We start from the raw sequence: 26149 nt of genomic DNA, 5'->3' as shown, positions 1-26149 counted from the left end.
TACATGTGGGCTGGGATAGGTAGGAATGACTGTGATTCACCCCCCCCAACACTCCTGCTCTTTGGACCTGTCCCGCTCTGCTCTCTGGGCTCCGACTGCCCTAACAAGCTCTGACGTGCGGCATTGAGCACAGGAGAGAGCCTGCAGGGCAGGAGAGGAGTAACGCTCTGCTCATTGATAATCAGGTCTCATCCCCCGAGCAGCGGTCAAACAGAACAGCCCGCATCTCGACCTGCATTGCTAATTCGACCCGTGCGGGTGTCACGCCGGTACACCTGGCGTGTCAGAAACGCAGAATGAGGCCTGTATGCACAAACTTGTCTCCCGTTATGATGCGGCTCTGTGTTTAATTGGTTTATCTGTTTGCTGGAGTGCATTAGCGTTTAGCGGGTCTGTGCACTCTTGCGGATGGCGAGGTTTTTGTTTGTCAGATGCTTCGTCTTTGCTTTTATAATGGACCCGCGATTTATCTCGCCGTTTGTTCTGTTGTCTTTGTTCTGCTAATTGGCAGAAGATCTGATTTATGTACGTCCAGATAGGATCTTTGATAATGGCATTGTTGATTATAAAAACGCATGACTCCCAAAAGATGAACAGTTTCTGGAATAATAAAACCCCAGACACAAACTAAATTCACGCCGCTTGGTTCGTCGTCCTTCTCATGAGCAGCGAATGAATAATACAGGTAATTGTAAAAGTGTTCTGAACTACGGCAATTTTTAGCATGTCTCCAGATAACCTGACAAAGTTGGGTTGTCAAATGCTAATAAGACACGAAGATGACAAACAGTACGAAGAATGTATGCGTTTTTTTTTAGGGGTGCATTAAAAAGCGTTTAAGACACAGTTTAAATTCTGTCACAGATCAAAAACGAAACTAAAGAAATTTTGGTGGCCAAGAACTGTTTGGTTTACAAGCTTTCGTCCAAATATCCTCTCTGTGTTTACCAGAACAAAGAAATGTATACAGATCGAGGTTGAGTGAATGAAGACAGACTTTTTGTTTTTAAGTGAATTGTTTCTTTAAATTGAAGTTTGAAGTTTAATTTGCCTAATTTAAGAATAATCTAACGGAGAAAATATGGAGTTTCAAAAAGTAGCGTTATGACAATATGTTCATTTCACACACACTCAAATCTGACACAGTTTATGTGAGACTAAGGGAAAAATGAATAGTCATGCGTTGCAACTGCGAGATTTCCAATCCGTCTGCCTGCCGTCTGTTTGTGTCAATGTATTGATTTAATATCAACACTGCGGTACAATGGGCTGGTATGATACCGGACCCAAAATGTTTGTGTCGAGCCAAATGCATACAGTGACAGACTGACACATACATGTTGACAGACATCTCATAAAACACACACACAATGCAAAGGTGTGATCAAGGTTCAGCCCTGGATGTTAAGACAGGTATGGAAGCAGTAGCTCTGGTCCCCAAGGCTCGAGGAAATCTGGATGTACTTTTTGAATTATTGATGCAATGTGGACTATGCATAATGCAAAATACATGTGCTGGGGAGACCCGGGGCAGTGCTTTAGAGGCAGGTAGGAAGGCTGTTTTAAGCGCAGCCAAAATGGGCACTAGATCCCAGTTTAGAAGCCTTACCTGACAGGTTTGGCTGTACTGAAGTCAGTACAGCTCATTGTGCTGTAGAGAGGATTTACTGTTCAACACACAGACCTTTAGATATACATACGTTTTTAGCAAGCAACCCGATTCTTCTGCATTTTAATAGCATTGATTCTTTTTCTTTCTGTTGGAGGCGTTTGCGGTCCAAGATTGAACAAATGGATATTTCAGCACAAATGACTAATGGCTTCTCTTGACGGCAATAGTTTAATGAAGATATGAAACACCAGGTAATCCTGTTCCATTTGTTTCATTCAGTTCTTTTCTTGGCTGTCATTGGCTGCTTTGTTTTCTTTTGGGAACAACTCAATGAGAAGGAAACTTGGCGGACTCACTGTAAAAATGCATCCAGACTTGAAATCACACTTGCTTTTTTATTGATGCTGCAAGCATCTAAGTATTGTTCATATTAACCACGCTCTCCAGTTGTCCTACTCTGTTGTGCTGTAGACATGAATGAAAGATTGTATGGCTTTTCGAGGAGAGGTGTGCTATTACTTTTCTAAGCAATCTTGGTCGGGTGGATGATAAAAATCATATAGACTCACATTACAGGACGAATCCAGCCATATTTAGGCCTAGGGACCTTTAGTCTTTTTTACAGGGAGTTACGGGTGGGCTCTTGTAAAAAGGAACCACCCAGACCACCCTATAGCACTGCACTAAAAACAAAGAGCAACCCCCTGGCAACCACCCACAACACCCTAGCAACAAGTTGTGTGGCCTCTGTACTGCAGGATGAATTCAACATGTTAATGCGTTATAATATTCTTATTGAGGATATGCTCGGATTTCACCGGGCATAATACATTCTGCTTTTAAAATATAATCGCATCCTTTAATAGCAGCAATGAGAATGAAATGCACAGGTTTTGACAATTATTGTTAAAGGAACCCACGGAAAATGAAAGGGCAACAATATTCAGACATTAATTCATGTCAACCACACAGGGTGCAGGGACACACGCAGACAGTATTTATTCCAACCCAGAACCGTCTATGAACTTCCGTTGACCCTCTTCATTAAAATGCACGCGAATCCAGACAGACAATGAGACCATCTATCCCTTCCCTACCCTCCACCAGACGCCAGCACTTTGATTGTGTATCATGAAAGCAAATATGTTTACCTTATACAGACATAAAGTTGCAGTGCCCAAGGTCAGATAAACAGTGCGATCTCCACATCCAAAGACTTTGCCTAGAGTGGGGCGTCTTCACTTCAAATAGCTGGATATGCATTTCGTCAAGATGCCTTATGGATTTACCCTATTAAGTCAGGTAGTGATTTATCGCTGCTTAAAAGAGAATTATTTAAGATGCATGTAAGTGAGACATGTTAGGAGCAGAAAGTGTCTCAAGTTCATGCAACATTGTTGAAAACAACCGTATGGTAAATCATTAAAATCCATTTCTGAGCTGCTTTCATTAATATTTGACCTTGGAAGATCGTACTGAATCATAATATGGCTATAAGTATTACACACAAAAACTGGCCCTTATGGGTGGTTTGACGTGAATGAAAATAGGCTGTGAGGTGTTATACATACAGATGTTATATGCAGGTGTCCTGTCTTAAGGCTTTGTGGTTTTCACTAAGAGTTGTTGAAAAAAACATTTCCAATGGACTGAATCTTCAACACAGAGGCACATTATAGAACAGCCCACTGAACAGATATTAAGCAAGCAATACATTCAGAAAAAGGTCCATTTAAGCATGTTGAGCACATGATCAGATCAGAGAATCGTGTTTCACAATAGACTTTTTGGTTTGGAAAACAAAATCTCTTGTGTTTCTGTAGCTTAACTGGTGTTGCGTTTGCGTGTTAGCATGGATTCGGTTCGAGATAATGCACATACTTCTTAATGCATAAATGTTGATATAAACAAGATTCTTTGTTCTGTTGAACACGAAAGAAGATATTTAAACAATGTTTGCTACCAAACTGTTCTGGGTCACCATTGATTAAGTTGTTTTTTTCCTACTTCGTTTGCGAACATTCTCCCAAATATTGTTCTTTGCGTTCAACAGAACAAAGACATTTATACAGGCTTGGAAGAACTTCAAGGTGAGTAAATGAAAGCTGAATTGTCTTTTTTGGCGTAAATGTCCTGTCCAGATTTGTCCAGATTTATCCAGAATTGCAAAATTTCCAATGGAGAGAAATAGCAAAATAAGGAAAGTTTGTTCTGCTTCATCCTACGAAAAACAAAGAAGGGTTCTTTGATTTGATCCAAAGGCCTGATTAACAACACAGCTGTACTGAATTGTAGGACAGGAATGGCACGCAGCCGCAGAGAGCCATGCACTCATTAGGGACGGAATGTAATAAAAAAGATGATGTCTTCAGGGGAAAAACAAGCCCTCCCGGTCGATACGATTCAGTGAGAGAGTGTCCCGTTTCGGTTGATGAAACGCATCACAATGGAATACAATTTTAGCTCCTGCTTTTTGTGAGCATCCCTGGACACCATATCGGGAGAGAACATCTCTGGAACGACTGAAATACTGGATGTCTACCTCCAGCCCTGACACAAGCACCTGACCGAATGACATCTCATCTGCTGGATGCAATGCTCTCCTGACTTTACTGGAATAGCTGGAACGATGTTTTAAACCTGTCTCCCTCTAAAGGTCAGGTCCTTCTGGCTCCTGCAGGACAGGCTGGGAACATAAAACACCACGAAGAAAAGGGAACAGATACTGCACCTTCACCCGTTTTAACATGAAGCCTTTAATCCAGAGTGTGTTATTATTGGAAGAGGGATATCTGATGGACGACAGCAGATAGCACGGAGGTGAAAAAGTTACTTAAACAAAAACAGAACCTTGTGAATGCGATGGTAGCCTGGCAGCAAAGTTCAATTATGAGCGTGAAGAGAGAAGTCATTTATCTCTTCTCATGCAAACCCCAATGCATTGCTGATGCAGAGATTGCCGGCAATGTTGTGTACTGTAGATCCCGGTTAATAGAAGGAGGATAAACACCAACACTCGGGTGCTTTCCCATGAACAAAATCACAATTGAGATCTCATTGTTTCACTTGTTTGAACATTCAAGATGTTTATGACACATAAAAAAATACACGTACAACCTGTGGTGAAATGTTAAATGGATGGTTCACCCTAAAACAAAACTTCTGTCACCATTACTTACCCTCTTAAAGTAAACGGATCACCCATTGACATGCATTGGTTTTGTGTCTATACAATAGAAGTAAATGGGAACCGCCATTATTTGGTTGCCATTTTGTGTTATTAAGAAAAAAAAAGATTAAATTGACAAGAGCGTGAGTAAATGATGACAGAATTCTTTGGGTGAATGATCACTTTAATTTGGTAGAAAGTGCCAGAAAAACTATAAATTTTAGAGAAATGTGCAAAACTAGACATAAATAAGTTTGTTATAAAAAATGTTATAAAATATAAAATCAAACCTAAAAAGAACTAATTTGATTAATCCTAATTCATGAGAGTATTTTCCGATATTCGTATACCGTTTTACCATGTTATAATTCTTCCCATATAGTTTTACCTCAGAACCAGCACAGAAAACTTTCAAGAAGTCAGCTGACTCCATCTGGGCCTTGTAAAATACTGGTTTACACCTTACTGGTTTCTGCGCTCACATTGATTGATATTTCTGAATGTTTGGAGTTCATCCGAGAACAGCAGTTGTCACTGTCGTCTTTTCATTGATCCTCAAAGTATGTGTCCCAACATCCTGCTGGGTTCCCCCTCTGAGCAGATTCCCTCTGCATTTAACTGACAGCTTCTCTGACTGAAAGCAGATGCTTTAGTAGATCTATGTGCTCTTATTTCAAGTCACCTTTCCCTCACCATTGCCAAATCTGTGCATTCAGCATGCTTTATTCACTCGGCTCAGATCTTTCGGGGATGGCAGACTGTCTAATGAATGCATAAGAACCTTTCAAAGGCATTAAGGAAGTCGTGCCTTTACAATAAATTCCACTGCCAAGCGTGTTTGGATGCTTTCCAGGGGCCATTTTCCCACCAAAGCTGAAGCCACAGCCAAATAGTTTTTTCTTCCTTTAGCACCATTTGTCCTGATTGTTAAGGTGATGATAATGTCCTGGCTGCAGTTCAGGTAATTAGAGATATGCGGTGATTTCTCTTGGAAAAAACACAATTATTTTCTGACAGATGTTGTAAATAAAGTTTTGGGAAGAAGAAATGGGAATGTCAGTCCTGACTGCTGTTGAAATCATTCGGTCATTAAATATTCAGCATCTTTTTACTCACAGACCACATTGAATCGGCTCCCTCAGAGCTCCACATGAAAGCAGTCGATCATTGTCAGACTTCTGCTCATCTTCTCGTATTTGCGTCTTCTTTTATAAAATAATGTGGATTATATATATATATATATATATATATATATACATATTTTTTTAAACCAAGTCCAAAACAAAGTTTATTCAGAAATGTTATAGTAATCTTCTTTAAACCAAAAAAATCTGAACTTTTACCTTTAATCTACTTTTTATGTAAGAAGAAGTAGAAATATACTTAAATTAGACTTGATTTTATATTGACGGAAGTCTGAGTTTGTCTTGTTTTTAGATATAATGGCTGGTACTTTTGTTTACATTTTGAGTGAGTAGCCTATTAAATACTCCATTCCACGTAGTTTTACAAACTGTCTAAAAATGTTCAAGTTTATATAGTAACAACATATAGTAATGTATAAATAATATATTGTAAACTATGATTTAAGTAGGCAAGAAGATTAGACCTACACATGCAGTACAGTATAAAAGCTGCAAGAGAGTCCACTGCCAAGTGTGCATAATAAAAATGTGCTGGAAGTACTGAACTAGTAAACTATCAGTAAGTGTATTAGTTTACAGTTGCAATACAAACAAAACATAGTTCATTCGTTCACTTCTGTTACAATAAAAAAGAAAAAAATTTACGCTAAAAACGAATGCTTACTACAAGTACAGTATGTAATATTATCCTAAGTAGTCAAATAAAGCTAATTAAGTGCTTATTAAAAGGAGCTTAATTTACATTTTTTGTACGAAAAGCTTTTAACTCACTATTGTTCACATCTTGTGGCCGTATTTGCATGAGAAAGAGTAACTCTGAAGTCCTACATATTTTCCTCACAAAAGCCTAAAGTTTCTGGATTTGCCGTTTCAGCCACAGTTAAGTCAAGCATATTCTCCCTAAGGAAAAATAAATTTAGACCCCTCACATTTAGTAATCACTGCGAAACCACTTCAATTCCCGCGAAGTCATTGATTTATTTGAAAAAGGTTCTTGTAGTCAAAACGCTCCTATTATTAGTGTTCTCTTAAAAATCAGTATGCCTGTAAATACAGATGGATGTGGCAGGAATAAATGTGATGGTGTAAGAAGAATGAAGCATCTCCTGAGCCAGAGAGCTGGGAGTGATTTTAAAAGCATGCTTAAACTCAGCTAAATGCAGCGATCGATACAGCGCCATACACGGAGAGAGAGGTGGTGTGCGGAAAACAGGGACGTGACCCAACTGCTCTATAGTCCAGAGCTCTTCCTTTGATTCACTGTTTTCCCAAAAGTGCTCACGCAGGGCTGGAATGATTATATGTCCACTGATTGCATTACAAAGGCACATCTGACTTAAAGTTTACCAAAACAATCTATCCAGCGCTCCTCGTAAATTCTGCAGTATGAGCGGTAAATGATCTCTGACCTTTTCTGTGGAGGATATCACTTTGGTTTTTTAATATGTTTTCTTGACTATTGACAATGAGGATGTCCAAGATGATAAAACATTTTTTATCATTTATTTATTTAATGGTAAATGCCATTGGCATTACCAGATCGCATAAGGCTCATCCTTAATCCTCTACATCTTTTAATGTTAAAATGTTCTTGTTTTGAAAGTCTGGTTTCTCTTTGTCTCAAGAGTAACTACAATTCCACTGTGTCATCCAATGACTACCCGTCTGCCCTGCCGGCGGATGAGACAGCACTTACCCATCCATAATACACGAAGAGGCGTGTCAACTGCATATGTTTGTTGAAAAGGTCAATAACAACCTTCAACCTTGTCACGTTCTACAAATCCGATTAGTACCAGCTGAGCGGTGACTGGTGCATGGCAGCATGCATGATGCTCTTTACATCCGTGATACTGCTAGATATCTGTAACTGTGTATGCGTGCAAACAGGGTCTGAATAAGCGTCTAGAACCGAGCATCGGGTTCAGATCAATAGGCTTCGCTGCAACAGATCTTGATGTGCTCATGACAGTGTCAGATCTCCATGGAGACCGCAAAGAGTCAGTTAACCAATTCACAGAATGTCCTGAGAGGACGAGTGTGGAAAACCACGCATTTATAGTCCAGGGCAGAATTATGTTTGGATTATTACTTCCCAATACTGAATAGTCGAGTGTCAGTATGATTAATGCCTACAATTTACAGTCGTAACAATTTCATGCGAGGTGCTTTCTAAACAAAGAAGAAGCTTCAGCGACTGAGTTTATCTGCTGTGACAAGATAATTCTGTGATTAGATAAATATGTAATGTTGGTATGTTTGGACAGTTAAATTACATGAGACCAAACTATTGATTTATTACTAAGAAATGCCCAAAAATGAGTTATGAGGAAAGTTGATGTGGCATGTTGAACAGTGACAACAGTATAATTCAGAATTCTGTACTTTCTTCCAAACTGCTTTAATAACTATAAACAATTTCATCATTTCTTTGGAGACAACATGTACCTTTGGTCATTTGTGATAAAGAAAATTATAACCCCCACCAAAACAAATAGTCAAACATTTATTAATTAACAATAATAATAATAATAACAAACAAATCATACATATCCAAAAGAAACAATAAATTGTTATTGAATAATATAATAATAATCATAATATACTATAATAATCATAATAATAATACAGTAATTATAATTATAATAATAATAATCAAATCCTGCCCATCCAAATAAAATATTATGTATAATAATAATATTTGTAAACTTTTATAATTAGGAGGGATCAAGACATTTCCTTTAGACATAACTTGGTATATTGGTATAATATTTATTATTTACAGCGGGTAAGGTGTTTGATAGAATCTAGGTCTGTGTAACTGTTTTTACAGATTCTGTGCTGCCAAAACTATTAGTGAAGTTTTGGCCTGTGGTGGGCCCCTGGGGGCCAAGACAACGAGATACAGGAGCTGTCAAAAAAATACCAAGAGGCCCTCAAAGAGCGCTGCGTATGCAGTTATGTGTCCTCCCTGAATCAGTATTCCAGACATAGATGGTGATAAAATCCTCCTAGCCAAATAATGATAGCAAACTTTTCAATATAGTAAGATTACATTTTTATTGTTTCATCTATCTGTGACTGCTTGCTTATTTTTGACTTTCTGCCTTAGGGATAAACTCTAATTTGTTCTGATACATCTGAATATTTCTTGGGAAAGTGCATCAGAAATGCTGCGTAAACCGAAAAACAGAACTTTTGTTATTGCTTCCCCTTTTTTTATGTGCCGTAACATATGTGTTGGAATCGTTGTGCCTTTCAAAGTCAAATAGCTCCAACACAAACAAAATTGTAAAGGTTTTTATTTTCTGTCACTTATCATTTATCAGACACACATCCTAAGTGACATAACACTGTAACATAAGTATTATTTTGTATATGTTGCATGTAAAGAAAAGTGTGTCTGACACCTGTCCACCAGCTGGCTCTCTGACAGACCTGTGATCTCCACATGAGCGCAAAGTGAGAGGAATTTATACAACCAGTTCCCAGAGAGCCGCCCTCTGTTAATAATATAAGGATACAGTAATTATGAAACCCTTTTAAGCGCAGCCAAGCAATTTGAGATGTACTCTATTCGTTCAAGGTTTGTGGTTCATTGACAAACAGATGTTGCGGAGCCACATTATTAATACTAATTGTTCCAGATGAAGAATAGTCTAAATAAATACATAATAATCTCACCATCTCACACGGTTTCCGTAAATTATGACAATATATGTGATCTTACATCATAATGGAAAAGTATGATTTTGACGTACTTATGACGGTCCCAGACCTATTTTCCTTCATTAAAGGTACAAGAGCACCTACTCTGAACACACAAGGGAGCCATTTGAATGCTGGGTGGGTGTTTTTAATATTCAGGATATGCACGGATGGCACGTCCATATTAGTGTCCAAATGAAAATAAAAATGTGTTGTGTGATTTTGATAGTGAAACTATATAAATGCAAATGGGTGAAGGGCCCGATGGATGTTTCCCTCTCCCTGAACATCACTTTTCAGTCCGTTTGCCCGCCGCGCCGAGATTCGTAAACAATTTGAACGACCAAATTGATTCTTTTATTATTTAATTTCCTTCTCATAGCAAATGGCAGATAACCATTTTTCCTCCACGAGAAAAGTCTGACGTTCCAAAGAGTTCCCAGAAGAGCCAGAATGTTGATGCTATAATGGCCCTTAAGGAAATATCAAAAACTCTATAAGCCTTTGACATATTTATGAAATATATGAGCTACAATAAAATAAGAACCTAGTAAATCTAGTCAAGTTCAATAGCAAAGAAAATGCTTTTGACTTTCTAAGCGCTATTGAATTTCTAATGCAGACGCCCTTACACAACCCTCCCTCTAGAGGGCAGACATCAACCTGTTCGATAACTGCAAGGCCACAGAATATCCCCTCTGCTCGAAAAGAATACAAAATATACAGAGTCATTGCATCTTCCATAAGTTATTTAAGTAAAACAAACATTTCGCATTTCTCAGACTAAAAGTGTTAATACGAACACAAAAGGTGCTGTTTAATTTAGTTTACCATTCTGTATCTATTTATTCTGCTCCCGTAGCTGGAAAATTGATTTCCTTGCTTTACACTGTTCATTATTCACCAGCCAATGAGTCTAAATGTGCTGAAATAAAACATGAAACACTTGTGGAGTTTAATTAGCTCTCTTTCAGAAAAGAGAAGGAGGTGAAATGAGAGGAGAAGAGGAGAGAAGAGGAGAGGAGAAGAGGAGAGAGACACTTAGTTAACATAGTGTGACCTAACCACATTAGTTGGTGTAATAAACTGTAATGTATGTAAATGAGCTCGGATAACAAAATCAAGATCTCATTAATTATGAAATTAAAAATATTTCAGGGGAGCCAACAAGATACACAAGTTGTCAAATATGAACTAAGCTTTATTTTCTGACTCGTAAAATAATCCAAATACTGAGTCCAAATGTCCAGTTTGAACTTTTGCACACGTAGGCCTTTTCATTTTTCCTTTGAAAACTTTCATCAAAAATTCAATATAAGTAAATGTGATTTTAATTACAGTAGGTTCCCTAGAATGACTATTGTTCATCAGATCGCCTGCCCTCTCTGACATGCTATTACAAAAAACATTAATTCTGTGAATAAGCCACCGGAAGGCCCATTAAACTGCAATGAATCTGCTTTATAGAGTCTATGTGTAAATTGCAACAAACACAGGTGTGATGCCGTCCTATTTACTAACAGCAGAAGTCAAATGCATTTGTGTACGTTTCAAAAAAATGAAATCATTCTAGATAAAACGAATGAAATGGATGTATATTTGTGTATATCATTAAGGATATTTGTATGTAACCAAAGCTCTATTGTGCATGATTGTCAATAAAGGTAGTAGGCCTATGTGCTTTTGTTTAAACACAACGTTCCTTCTACCTTTCCTGTTCCATCATGGCAAATAGGCTGACATCAAAACTGCGCCAATTTAAAAGCTCAAAAACAGCTCCGGGTCTCCTCAAAGCGCACATGAATCGCCTCTAATGGACCTCACACTCATTTACAAAGCTTGTAAAACCTCTGGGGGGATTTTCTGCATCAAATTAGCTCGCGCAATTTGAGGCGCTTACAGTGGTCTGAAAATGCGGTCATTTACTTCGACGAATCCCAAACAGATGAATCACACAGGGTGATGGGCCTTCGGAGGCAGTGAACTTACAGTGGGTAATGTTTTTAAAAACACACTGCAGTCATTTAAAGGTCCTTCCAGCCTGGCTTCTGTAAGCAGAAATCCTGTTGAGCAAAACACATTTGGAAGTGAAGGAGGAGCTTGTGTCTTAATGAAGACCATGTCCTGGTCCGTGTGCATTGTGTGCGACTGCTACGCAGTTTACAAGCAGAATCCTCAACATCTGCCAGTTAATGGGAAGGTTTTAAAGGCTTCCGTCAGCCAAACACTGTTGTGCACATTTAAGGTTGCGGCTGTAAGAGGATCAGTGGTTTGCTTCATTTAAAAGATGATGTAATTTGTGGCTTTGTTGCTTTATGATTTATGGTGGCTGGTAAACATAGCAAATCTCCTGCATGTGGCTTTCTTCACATGTGCAACTATCACAGAGCGCTGCAGAGTCTGAACTCTCAAAGAGGAGCCAACGCATTTTCTCCATTGCTTAATGTTTGCTGACATCTAGTGGTTGAAGTATAGATCGCGTATGAGGTTAAAGGGATACTCCACCTAACAAAATGAAAATTCTGTCATGAATTACTCACCCTGTAGTTGTTCCAAAACATGTATAAATGTATTTGTTGGGTTGAACACAAAGATAGATATTTTGGAATGATGTTAGCAACCACCATTTACTGTCATGGTACTCAAAGGTGCCCCAGAACTGTTTGCTTTCCTACATTCCTCAAAATATCTTCTTTTGTGTTCAACAGAACCAAAGAATTACTAATACATGTTTTCCTACTATGGCAGTGTTAAATTTCAGGTTCCTTTCAAACACTAAATCTCATTTACACTTTCTGTGTTTTGGAACACCATTAATATCTCAAATCAGAAATAGGTTGGATGTTGTGAGATAATTCTTCTGCAGATCTGGGAGCACAAAAACAAGACACGGAGAGGCATCAAGCTTTTGAACTCATTTATTTCAGGGAAGAAACATCTTTATATAGCGCACAATAAGACACCTGTTATAACCAAATAAGTTATTGAAAACAGCATGTCAGACAAAGAATGTTTAGTTTAGAATAAATCCACATTTAGCCAGTAAAACTACACATAGGCTACACTTATTCATTCATTTATGTGGGCTTTATAAACCTATGGGAAAAATACATCTAACAGGCAGTGAATGGTGCTTCAGACCTGTTGGTTGCTAACATTATTCCAAAGTATATTTCTTTGTGTTCAACCGAACAAATATATTTATACACGTTTGGATCAACTACGGGGTGAGTGATTCATGAAAGAATTTGGGGGAAATTTGAGTATCCCTTTAAAGATCCACATTATTTTTGTAGCAATGGATTTACTGTATGTGTTGTGATCATATAGGCTAGATTATTATAAAAAGACAAAAAAATGATAAATAGCATTTGCCATATGATTTGGAATACATAAATGTTTTAGGTATGTTTCTAAAATAATAAAAAATAAGTGATCCAGATATGTGTTTGTTGACAACAAGGTTTGCTCTTTGATACAGAACATGGCCTACATGATTCTAACATGCACATCTTTCCCTGTAAACCATGCTGTTCTCAGAAAAGGGTAGACAGAACAAAGTGGATATCATTTGTATAATATAAACAGTATTATAGTCTTAATGTGCAGGAAGGAGCCCTGATGGGCCTGAAAGGCTAATGGGGCCCTAACCCCAAAAACATCCCTAATCCTGTTTACATCCACACTGCACTGTTTACATTCCGCTGTTTGCCGGAGTTATTCTTTTTTTGTCTCCCTGTACAACTGCACTACGTTTTGCCATGTGTATTTATGTTATAGTTAGTTTTAGTTCAATTTAGTTAAAAGTTTAATTTTAGTTATACAGCTGGTTTGAAGTATATGTACCGTAAAACAGTGTTTCTCAACAAGGGGCAGGGGCCCACTAGAGGGCGTCGACAAACTTTCACCGAAAAATGAAAATTCTGTCATCATTTACTCACCCTCAGGTTGTTCCAGATCTGTATAAATGTCTTTGGTCTTTGTTCTACTGAACAAAAAGGTAGATATTTGTAAGAATGTCAGTAACCAAACAGATCTCTGCCCACATTTAGTTCCATAGTAGAGAAATCAAATACCATGGGAGTCAATGGGGGGATGAGATCTGTTTGGTTCCTGACATTCTTACAAATAGCCTCTTTTGTGTTTAGCAAAACAAAGAAATGTATACAGGTTTGGAACAATATGATGATGAGTAAATTATGACAGAATTTTCTTTTTTGGGTCAACTAACACTTTAAGATGCCGTACAATTGTTTACAATAAGAGAAGATGAGCTAAAAAAAAACTAAGATGAAGACATTTCTTGGTGTTTGCATCTTTCTGATTATGCCAAGCACTTTAATATTTTATTTTGTTGAAACTCTGAACAGGGAGCTTCAAATATTGTTGTGGAAAATGGAGGGAGTCAAAAAGGTTAAGAATCATTTAAAGTTATTCTTAAATAAGATTTAGATTAAATGTATGCATAGGAATAGTTGGATTACTTATTTCAGACAGGTAGATACATATAAGTTATTGCTAAATGTGTAGGAGGTCATGTGAAGCACAACATTTAGTTGAGTTGCCTCTACATATAGTGGAATGACAATAAAGCATGAACACATAATCATTCTTGGACATAAAGCATTTGTCCACTAAACATAAAACATAATTTGTGAACATTTAAAAAATAAATATAATTGAAACATTATATAATTTGAGGCCCATAAAACCTCAAAAATGAAAGACGTTTTAAACTTTCGAACTCTGTTTTCAGAAAAACGAAGTCATCTGGATTTGGAAAGACATGAGAGTGAGCAAATGATGATGGAATTATTCCTGAGGGTGAAGAGTTCTTAGAAGAGTTTTCATTAGCTTTCAAAGTATTGCACTGCTCATTGGCAACCATAGAGGGCAGCAGTGAAAGAACCATCCCGCCTCTCTGACTGCACTATAATTCTTAGTTTTCGGGGAATGACAACAAAACAATACTATAATACAATAATAATAATGTTTTCGAAAAACATCTAAAGTGTCTTTATATATCAAAGGCTGAAATAAACATATGAATGTGATATTCACAAACATTGCCATAGCATGCTCAAAATGTGTGTTCCAACAGCACATGGCATCAAGTGCCTTCTGTCTCTGAAAACAACAGTGTCTCGTGACGCAACTTCTGTCGCGTGCCTGCTGCACGATTATATGGCTGCTATGGATTTGGTTTATTTTAATCTTGTGAGCGATCACATCTGTGCATCTTACTTCCAGCACAGCCAACTGTAGCCTATATAAATAATCATTTAAGCGTCCTTTACAGTAACTCAGTCAATGAGTAGGCCTACGGGATCTTTTCTTATGGTTGCAATCAAATATATTTGAAGAGTTTGGTTCCAAAATGAGATTTTGAATGAGTTCTTTTTTGTTGTGCATTCCAATTAATATCAATCAAACAGCAATTGGTTTGTTTTGCCATAATGAATCAACAATACAGCTAACCAACACAATACAGACATGATAAAGAATAAAAAGAATTTGCGTTATCTCGTTTTGGAACCAAACCCTTGCGCCCACAGTCTGTTTTCTCTCTTTTCTTCTTTCGCAATAGACAGGCAGAGCTGTCCGGGGTGCTGAAATGAACCTTCGCTCACATCTTTACTGTTGACTTCGAGGAACAGTAATAATCGATTAAAAGCGAAGATATGGATTTAAGATGCGACGGATTATGCAAACCGTTACACGTGCGCATTCGCTATTCGAACGGAATATTCCGGTTTCAAAATTTCAGCCCACAGTGAAAGCCACGGATTGGAAGCTGGCGTGAGTGTGTGTGTGTGTTTGTGTGTGTGTGTGTGTGTGTGTGTGTGTGTGTGTGTGTGTGTGTGTGTGTGTGTGTGTGTGTGTGTGTGTGTGTGTGTGTGTGTGTGTGTGTGTGTGTGTGTGTGTGTGTGTGTGTGTGTGTGTGTGTGTGTGGTTTAGTGTGACAGACCCCCTCCCTTTCCCCACCCCTTACCAGCACCAACAGCGGTGAGATTTACATTTCAAACGACATGTACTTCATCTTCATCCTGCCAATGCAGAACTCCTCCGCTATTTAAGAAGCATCTTACAAAGGCGCCGATCTCTTGTTTTTATTTGTCTTCATTTAGACGAGGAGCTGAGAAGCAACGCGTATCGGTCCACCCGTCTGTTGTGATATCCAGATCGTCGGTTGTATTCGCAGGATTAGGAGGTTTTCTTGAATGTGACAAGTCATAGGAGGTTTAAACTTGACATATTTTCCGAACCACCCTACGGGGCCACTGGGAAACCGAAGATCCGTTTTGTTGTTTTGATCAAGATTTGTTTGAACAGAGTACGTATTTCATATATACCATATATTTTCTGGTATATGTTAGATCAATTAAGAAAGGCTGATATTTGGAGATCAGCTTCAACCCGCAGGGATGCTTCAGCGTCTGGGCTGACTTTTAATGTGCGCACTCAGACGGAAATGGAAACCTGGACATCTTAAACCACAGAGGATCACCTGCAACACATTCATAAACATCCGTATCCAGCTCAAGCTGACAACCAGATGCAACGGTGTAACTCGTCTTTTACGGGCTTCCCTGATTTAAGGGGTTAGTTGCATCCGCTATAACAGCAGAACACGCGTGCAGAGGGTCCATCATGCCCACCTCTCGGTCCGGCGCGTGCTCGGTGGAATACTGGGTCGATGGCTCGCGCCGAGATGCGACAGTGGAGGATTTCTACAACATGGGCCCAGAATTAGGCAGGTGAGTACGGTCTCACTTTGTTGGTTTTGTTTTTAAGATGGGAATGCATAAGTAGGGTGTGATAAAAATACAACATATCAAAATAATGTGCAGAATTATGATAATATATGCACTTTATGGATTTACAGCTCACTAAAATCATTATAGGCATATAAAGCATAACATGGATACAACGTGTTACCTTAGAAACTAAACACATTTGAACTGTTTGCCATGATATAAATCATGTTTTGGGTTTTATGTTGCATAAAGCAGTTTTATGTTTTGAAGTACTAATGATTGTTTGTTGTGGGATTGTTGTGGGATTTCTAAAATGTAATCTCCCCGTAGTGCACTTATTATACTGCACCTAATTGAGCACGCTTAGGAGGCAACTAATCTTTATAAATGTCACCAAATGCTTCAAAATGTCATCATTACCTCCCAGGTTGTATGTCGGATTCAAAATGTTTCGACCTGACTTCAGCCTGTCATCATGGCCGTGTGGTCTAGTGTAGCATTCAACGTCGATAAGGACATCCTAGGGAGCTTGACGGAATTCAATGAAACCAACCCTGACATAACCAGTTACATGTGTGTGCTTTGATGTCAGTCTGTGAGGGCGAAGAGCGTATTTGTCGGACGCAGATCTGTGGAAGTGTTATGTTGGATAACAAGGCGGCAGATGGTGAGGTCTGAAGGTCGGATGATGGTCTTCATCTGAGTGCTGATCTCATCCGAGTCATTCACAGAACATAGGAAGCGAAGATCTCAAGATGTGAAAGAAAACAACAGGATTGCGTATCACATCACTACTAGATACAGTACATCATCAAGCATCCATAAAAACATGCTTGCTTGTTTACAAAGATTGTGTTTATTACATTTGCACCCGGTGTGTTTATCTGCTTAGTTAATTGTCAACAAAAAAAACATATTAACAAGTGAATGCGTGTATGTATGGATTTTAAGTCTTGTCCAGTGCATTTAGAGAAACCATTTAATGATCCAGTCTCCAGTTGGACCCTTCAATCAGGCCTCTGTTTATCTACGTATGTCTTCAAGAAATGTGTGTTCCATTTCTAGGAGGTCTGTGTCATAATGAAAACTGATTGCTCAAGGTTTTCTTGTATAGACTGAGTTGCCATAGAAATGCACGGCCACAGGAGTGATGTAGGGGGAGATTGAGTACATACAGTTTGAGAATCAGAGAACTGAGGTGATGAGGTGAACAATGGAGATCACAGCCGTGAAATGTCAGCCAATTCTCTGATCAAACTTGTCTTGTTTTTGAATAGCTTTTGATGTGTAATGGCTTGTTATGGATGCCTGTTCTGCGCTACTCTATGTGTTTGTGTTTCAGTATTTGCTATTATTAAAAGTGAATATTTGTATTTAATAAGCGTTTTTTTTTATCTATCAGGGGGGCCACGTCTGTTGTATTTCGCTGCGAAGAGAAGCAAACAGAGAAACCTTACGCTGTCAAAGTCCTGAAGAAAACGGTAAATGAATGAATGAGTGAGGCATTTACACAGCGCTTTATTGTGTATTGCTGTACACCCAAAGGGCTTTACAATCACATGAGGGGGGTCTCTCCTCAACCCCCCACCGGTGGAGCCATCCTTCGGATGAGACGTTAAATCGAGGTCCTGACTCCTAGGGTCATTGAAGATCCCATGCACTTCTCGTAAAGAGTAGGGGTGTAACCCCGGTGTCCTGGACAGATTCCCTTCACTGGCCCTTGTCAATTATGGCCTCCTAACAATCCCCACCCTCTGAATTGGCTATATCGCTCTCGCTCCTCTCCGAGACTGAATTTGTCCCTGTATTTGCTCATATCATTTCCTGTAACCCAATGATTATAATTTAATCTTGTGTTTCATGTTGTCAACTCAGATCGACAAGAAAATAGTGAGGACGGAGATCGGAGTCCTGCTTCGTCTTTCCCATCCAAATATCGTAAGATTAATACCATTCACCCTGTTATGTAACCATGTTTACCATGTCATGGCAAAATAGTTTTTGTTTGCTGCTCAGTTGTAATGCTCTTCCTCTTGTCTGCTTAAGATTCGATTGAAGGAAATTTTCGAGACTGAGACAGAGATCTTCCTCATTCTAGAGCTGGTCACAGGTGGAGAACTCTTTGACAGGTAGGATGTGTGTCGTGAATGAGTATGGGTAATTCCGATATTACATGAGAATCAATATTTGATTCATTTTCAACTCAAGTAATGGTCTCATATGATTTATATCATTTTCTGACCTTCAGATATGGATTCCATCTGGATGAAAAATTACAGATTAGCCCTTTTCTAGCCCTCCTACTCATTTTTTAAGAGAGAAATTAAATGACTGTGAAAGCAAATGGTGACACCATTTTAGTTCTGATTTATTCTGAATTTATTCTTAGATTTGGGCCTAAATGTAATATCTAAATTCGATCACATTTCTCATATTTTCCTAAAACAACATTATCTAAACAATGCCGTCGACACTCATTTATACTCTTGCTATATATTGTCAACCATCTCATTTATTATTGTTTTCACATCCAAGACAAATGTATTACTTCAATAAATAACAATTCAGAACTGATAAACCCTTTTGAGCAATGAAAAAGTGACTCAACTCCGCTGAGCAACAAAAACTACTTTAATGAGGGTTATTACGTGGATCACCTCTGATCTTAATGTGGACACAAGCGCAGGAATCTCATCTTTCCTCTTCATCGATGTCCTACAGCTCAAGTCTCAGAGATAAATGAGCTCTGTTCCTCTGCCCGGCACTGAGACTTAATTAAATAAAACAAGTTCCCGATAATTGGTTTAAGTGGGTTTGGTGCAGAGCAGAAGCAGGATGTGTTTGCCTACACACTGCTAAACAGAGCACTAAGCGCTGCCAGATCTACGCACACTCACGCCTAAACATCCGCTGTTCCTCTTTAAAAATGTACGGCGCACATGTACGTGTGATGTTTTCATGCGTGATTTCGTAAAGCGGATTGTGTTGTTTCAGGATTGTGGAGAGAGGTTACTACAGCGAGAGAGACGCGGCTCATGTCATCAAACAGATCCTGGAAGCTGTGGCGGTAAGACCAACTGAATCATGGGTTGTAAATTGTCTGCACTTTTAAGCTAAGGATTTCTGTTTATGTTGGAAAGATTAGGGGACCGATTAGGGGACCGATTGGGGACATATCAGGGAAAACAATTGTTTTATTTTGATGTAGTGTAGCCTACTGTGTTTTTATGTTAAAAAATCCATTCATAGAAACTAAATGATGCATGAATGCATGACTTAAAAGTAAAAATGAATGCTACTTCAACAGTCCAGTGTGGAATTTTTGCAATATAAGTGACACCAAAACTTAAATAAAGTATTTTTCACATTCATATAGCTGATAAAGAGATCCCACCCTTCACCCCAAATTTGCACCATCGGTTGAGCTCAGGTTTTTGTCTGTGTCACAGCTCTACGGTGTGGTTAAGAATATCAATGTGCAAGGCGTCTACTGTGTGCTTGGAGAAAGTTCTTTATACTGTACAAAACCTTCATTATGAGTGCAATTGACCAAATAACAGGATTATGGTGATACGTGCCATAGGTCAGAGCAGTTTTTTAATTCATCCTCAACCAAGGGATTATTGTCTGCGTGTTGGCGTGGCCGAACACATGTCCAGCACTGGGCTGACAGTGAATGCGTTTGGAGATGTGGGTCAGCCTTGTTGTCACTCAGAAGCTAATGGTAGAGTAAGCGGATGTGTGCGTAGAAGCGCTAGTGAAAAGTAATCTCCTCAGAAAAACAGCATTGCAATTTTTTCTGCGGGTTTTGATCTGCCTGAGCAGGAGGAATGTGGGCTTGTGTTATGTAACAGCTCTACAACCATGTGCCTTTCTGACAATGAAGCAACAAGAGATTTATCTAAAGAATATTGTTTTTTATGTGCACATCAGATCCATTTAATCCGTGTTTTCTGTGTTTTCATCTCTAGTGCTGTCATTGGGTTTATACAGTATATGTGCGTGTGCATAGATTTGGGAATCGAACAAAAGAAACATGTCCATATTTTAGTGGCAATGGCACTTGTCATCCGTTTTTGGACAACAGAATGGGTAACAAATTCTTATAGTTTTAGATTGACAAAAGGGCATTTCTAGCCGAATTTCGTGGTTCTCTCTTTTGAATCTGGCCAACAAGCATCCAAGTTGAATCTGCCAAGACACCCTAGCAACAATCGAGCCATAAATGGCAGCCACCTAGGACCTTAGCAACCACATAACATTGCTTTAAAACCACTCAGACAACATTGCAGTAACGTTGCAGTGAATTTTGCTCAAAAGAATCATGTTAGTTTTTAATAATTTGGCCCAATATTTTACATTGCATTTATGTTTTGGTAGAATCTTTAAAAGATGAATGATATTAGGGTCTCATAACTTAAAACGAACATCTAAAACATACTAAGAACAACCATCCTTCAAAAGCACTAATAATTTAACAATAACAGAATGAAGTCCTGAAGCTCTTCTTTATTCAAACGGAGTGTTGTCTCACCTCCAGGACCCACGCCAGTCATGCGCTAAAACATGAAAGTGACTCCTGCCGGCTTCAATTATCTGCCAAACACTTCCTGCACTTCATCAGATTGATAACAAACCTCCGGTTTCACGTTTGAAAGGAAACCATTGTCTCCTCGCCCGCCATTATACACTTTTATATTTTTGGATTTGCGTCAAGGGAACAACATCTGTCTTGCGTCTACTAACACAAAATTAATTAACACGGCCTAACACCACATGAGTCATCGCCGCACTTATAAGACTGCTGCTCGCAGGCGCCTATGTTCTGAAAATGGAAAACGACCCCGTGATCTCGGAGTGCTAGAAAAACCTCTTCAGGGAAGACGACAGGTCTGAAAGGTTCAGGCTCCACCATTGATCGTCGGATCCTAGAGACAGTCTACAATTTGCAGCACCGAAAACTCCTCCTGGAGCCTAGCGATGGGCTGAAGCGAGGAGACGCTGAACGCTGCGTCTGTTTCGGGCTTGATGGCGGTTGTTTTATTGGATGTATACAGTGTTCTCTCAGACTGTCTCTGTGCACTCATAACCTCCATCGTGACTGATTTAGTCTTGCACAGTTACGCATAAACAGAGCGGCATAATAAGTCTTAACTCACAAATGAAAACACTAATGAATTTAATCAACATAGCAAATCCCTTATTTGAGTATCTGCGCTGTATTGGCAATGGGGTTCTGTTTAGTATCTAAGCTTTACAATTGTCTTTTTCCAGACTTGAAAGTGCTCCACCTCTACATGGCTCTTGTTGGACATCTGCCAAGTTATAATGTTTCATTTTTAACATCGTTCGATGATTCACTAAACCACGATCAATAGAGCATTTCCTTTGTAATGCAATCTGATGACAGTAGCAGGTTAAATGCACCAGATTCTGCGAATAATGCACATTTATAAATATGATTAACAGAAAGGAGCTGTGTTTGCCTGGCAATGACTCAATTTAAATACTTAGTGGAGTGGTGGTTGACTTCAAGACTTTCATGGCCCACGTCAATATTTGAAGCCCCAATTTCAATTTTATTTCGAGCTGAGCATAGCTAAGCTATAAGCATTCATCATCGTATAGAAAAACTTAGCAAACTGTTTGTTTTAAAATAACCAAACATTAATAACTTGAAATTAGCTTATTTTAAAGAAGAGAGATTTAGCTTCATCTAGTGGTGAGGTTGTGAATTGCAACCAATGGCTCACTGCACCTCTCCTTTTCAAAGCACTACGGTGGCTGACACAGGACTAAGATGGCATCACGCTACTTTGTCAAAGAAAATAACGTATTTACGAAGCATGCTCTGTATAGCAGTTTGTCCATTTAGGGCTACTGTAGAAAGACATGGCAAATTCCATGTAAGGCCACCCGTGGTGTATATAGATAGATAGAAACGCTTTTTTATGTAAGGTCTTTAAACACTTCTGAAGATGTTATATTATATTGCATTTCTGTCAGTAGATCCTGCTTAATATAACACTTTACACCTTAAATGCTTGTAATATTTTCAAGTCATCTTAACATTGGTTTAGAGAATAAAATGCAGAATGAATGTGATATTGATATGTGTTTAAACAATCCTGATATTTTATGACAAGTCTGCACATGCGCATTCACGGTTCTGTGGTTCAGTTCAGTGGTTCTGATATTTCTGTTCCGTCTCTTTCGTAGTACTTGCACGAGAATGGAGTTGTTCACAGAGACCTCAAACCAGAAAATCTCCTCTACGCTGACCTTTCCATAGACGCGCCTCTTAAAATAGGTAACAAACAATAAACATTAAATCTTTTATGTTTGTGCTGCATGACAAATAAACACCGAACAGTGAAATGAACATGACAGGGGCGATGGCAAAAGCTCCTCCACTTATTAACAGAATATATTGATTCGCTCACAGCCGACTTTGGCCTGTCCAAGATAATCGATGAGCAAGTGACCATGAAGACAGTGTGTGGGACCCCCGGCTATTGCGGTGAGTCTGATTTAAAGAGAGCGACAATAGTTGCATTTTACCTAGCTTATGTTTTTCGTAAGATTCAGAACATTTAAAATCAAGTGTCCTCAGTCTGTATATTTGCATTCATTTGCTTGCATATTGTATCCTCTCAGCCCCTGAGATCCTCAGAGGAAACGCTTATGGTCCAGAGGTCGACATGTGGTCGGTGGGAGTCATCCTTTACATTCTGTGAGTAATACATTTGCATTGATGGTAATTTATTTTGCAGACACTTTTTATTATAAGTGCACAAATGCACACACAGGCGACTTATTATAAGCAAACAATTTTAGCAATGACGCAGTTCAGGATTTCCAAAGAATAGAATAGCGAGAGCAATACAAAACGAGAGATGCCCTCCAGAATTAATTAATATCTGTGATTATAAAATAAAGATCACATGTAAAATACACAATATTAACCTTTTGAGGAACAAACATGTAAATTAAAGTCAGTTTTATTGTTCTTTTGCTGCATTGAGGGAATATGCCTGAAGTGTATAATAGACAAATTATATCTGTGCATGCGTGTGTATATATATATATATATATATACACTGAATATGTAAATGAATATGCATATAAGGATATCCTCTTATGTTCTGCATGAAATCATTTCCTTTCCATTTGTTATTTGTTATCTGCCTCCGCTCTGTCTCCACTCTCAGGCTTTGCGGGTTTGAACCATTTTTCGATCCGAGGGGTGACCAGTACATGTACAGTCGCATTCTGAACTGCGACTACGAGTTTGTCTCCCCCTGGTGGGATGAAGTCTCCCTCAATGCAAAGGATTTGGTGGGTTCCTTTTGCCATCCATCTGTTTAGATGGCGTTTAGAAAACAGTATTTCCAACTCCTCTGATTAAAGTTGCTATTGTTTCTTTTATGTTGTGTGTAGGTTAGTAAACTCATAGTGCTGGACCCTCATAAACGTCTTACGGTGAAACAGGCTCTGGACCACCCATGGGTGATTGGAAAGGCAGCACGTTTCTCCCACATGGACACCACACAGAGGAAACTACAAGAATTCAATGCTCGGCGAAAATTGAAGGTTTGTTACCATGCATATTTGCAATATTTCTTATACTTTCTTTGTATAAGAAATTTTAATCTGCTAGAATCCTACATTAACATTTGTGCTTTTTGTGCCTTTAATGAGAAATTCATAGGCATATTACTGAACTGGCCCATTGTAATCTGAAGTCACTCTGTTTAAGGCTGCAATGAAAGCTGTGGTCGCCACAAGCCGTATGCACGAGGGCTCACGGCGGCGGACGGACAGTTCTGAGATGCCCAACTCGGACAAGAACTCTCGCCAAGGCAGCATACAGAAGGAAAACACACTGGATTCTCTAAAGGAGCCCATTCCTATCAAAGAAGGCTCTGAGCAGGTTGAAGACGGTGCCGTGCAGATGCCGTCATCTCCAAGTCCTCCCCTTCACCCTCCACATAAATCCAAACCGTCTGCCCTGCCTGGAACCGTACCCGTCCGTCCGCCTCTGATAGCAGAGGGGCACCGGCACACCTCCATCATCCCGAAAGCTCCTGTGGTACGACCCAGAGTTCCCCAAAAGAGCTGCTCTGTGGATCTCGGTGGCAAATGTGAGCCTTTGAGCACCACTCCAACCAGTCCCAAGAACCTCAGTAATGGTTTCTCTGTGGGTGTAGAGGCAGGTGGCAGTACAGCTGAATGCCAGTAAGACTGGACAATCCAAAGATGTTTGTCTTTATGGAAGAAAGAAAGACACAGTTTGGTTCTGTACCGCTGTCATTTAAGCAGACAAAGTGATGCTTTAAAAATTCTCAGAGAATTTATTCTTCTCTTCCATTTTCGCTGTGGGATATTTTGATACTGGACCAGCACATGATGAGCTGTCTTTCTAAATGCTCTTTACCTGGATGCACGTGGCTTCAATTCAAGCTTTTTTCCTCTTTGCACAATCATATATTGAATCAGATTGCCTCTCATCTGAACTGAATTTGCTGTCATATGCAAAATTGACATTCAATCATAGTCTCCCTATAAAGGTAGTGAGGATCACGTATCTGTGATGTTGTGATAGTATTTATTTGTTTTAGAAATGATTGCTACAAAACCTAAAATTTGTATCGTATACACTATTCATAAATGAATATATAGATCTAAGGTATCTTTATGTCTTTCCCCGATTCTGAGTTACCCTTTTTATATTTGCACACAAAAGAGTAAAAAAAGATCAGACCAATGGAAGGACCCAACATCATAAAGCAGGATTATTTTCTCATCTTTGGCAGTTTACAGTCCATCAAATCGAATGGATGTCAGGGTTCAATTGATCTTATCTTCGCATAACATAGAGTAGAAACACGAATTCATCACCCACCAACATTTTATAAAAAATCACACCTAAACTGCCACTGTACTAGAAAAGTTTGAGGTGGACTTTACAACGTTATTTTAGCCACACTGTCTACCTCTTCTACTGTACAGGGGGTTCCAACGTGTAATGTAGAAAAAATTTAGGATTTAGGATAACATTTAGGATACAAGGCATGAAAGAAATATTTTTCAATGTAGAATGTTGAAGGGCTGTTTTTCATCAACTTTATGTAGACTGAATCTATAAGCTCAATTTTGCTCCATTATAGCAATGGATCTTACGATATATAGGCTAATAGTTGTTTCCGTTATTCTACTTTGTTTTAATCTTCCCCAACAATAATGCTTTGTACATACTGCTTACATAAACAGTAGCCTAAGTAAAAATCACTTGAACATTATGATTATGCTTTAGTCAAATGTTGCAGTCGATAAAAATCTAATTCTCTGTTCAGTTGCAAGGCAATGTAAAGGCTGTTCATGTTTGAGCAAGAGTTTCCATGCTTCCAAGATGAATAAATTGTGCTATCGGATCTTTTCTATTGATTTAGTTGAGTTTGTACTGTACACTGGAGAGAACATTTACGGTGAAATAATACACAATGATCGATGTGGAGCAGTACAGAGGATGCGTTACATAAACATCTGTCAGTATACTGAATAAAGATTCCCAAATGTACCAAATTATTTGAGCTCATTTTTAAGATTCTGGTTATTACCAGAATATGTAAATGACTTATAACATAGTAGCAAAACTATGGTAATGCAAATTGCAAAAAACGACAACTACACATTTACTATAATAAAACCATGGTCATCGTTATGCTTTATACCAAAGTACGATTTTACACAATGT

At 38.7% G+C, this 26149-nt stretch overlaps 1 protein-coding gene across 1 annotated transcript; it reads left to right on the top strand.

Moving 5' to 3' along the window:
• Positions 1-15549: 15549 nt before the first annotated feature.
• On the top strand, positions 15550-25974 carry LOC306909846 (calcium/calmodulin-dependent protein kinase type IV). Its single transcript, XM_079483926.1, has 11 exons — positions 15550-16392; positions 17795-17873; positions 18268-18330; positions 18439-18521; positions 19387-19459; positions 22612-22702; positions 22838-22912; positions 23050-23125; positions 23604-23730; positions 23833-23985; positions 24152-25974. Exons 1-11 carry the CDS (start codon positions 16286-16288, stop codon positions 24632-24634), a joined length of 1410 nt encoding a protein of 469 aa, XP_079340052.1. The 5' UTR covers positions 15550-16285; the 3' UTR covers positions 24635-25974.
• The last annotated feature ends 175 nt before the right edge of the window (positions 25975-26149 follow it).

Source organism: Barbatula barbatula (genome assembly GCF_947034865.1).
Source record: "Barbatula barbatula genome assembly, chromosome: 20".
Lineage (NCBI taxonomy): Eukaryota > Metazoa > Chordata > Actinopteri > Cypriniformes > Nemacheilidae > Barbatula > Barbatula barbatula.
This window is presented reverse-complemented; position numbering and strand designations above follow the sequence as displayed.

Coding starts and splice junctions, on each gene's coding strand:
- LOC306909846 (XM_079483926.1), top strand. CDS start 16,286: ATGCCCACCTCTCGGTCCGGCGCGTGCTCGGTGGAATACTGGGTCGAT. Junction 16,393..17,794: donor ATGGGCCCAGAATTAGGCAG/GTGAGTACGGTC, acceptor TTTATCTATCAG/GGGGGCCACGTCTGTTGTAT. Junction 23,986..24,151: donor ATGCTCGGCGAAAATTGAAG/GTTTGTTACCAT, acceptor ACTCTGTTTAAG/GCTGCAATGAAAGCTGTGGT.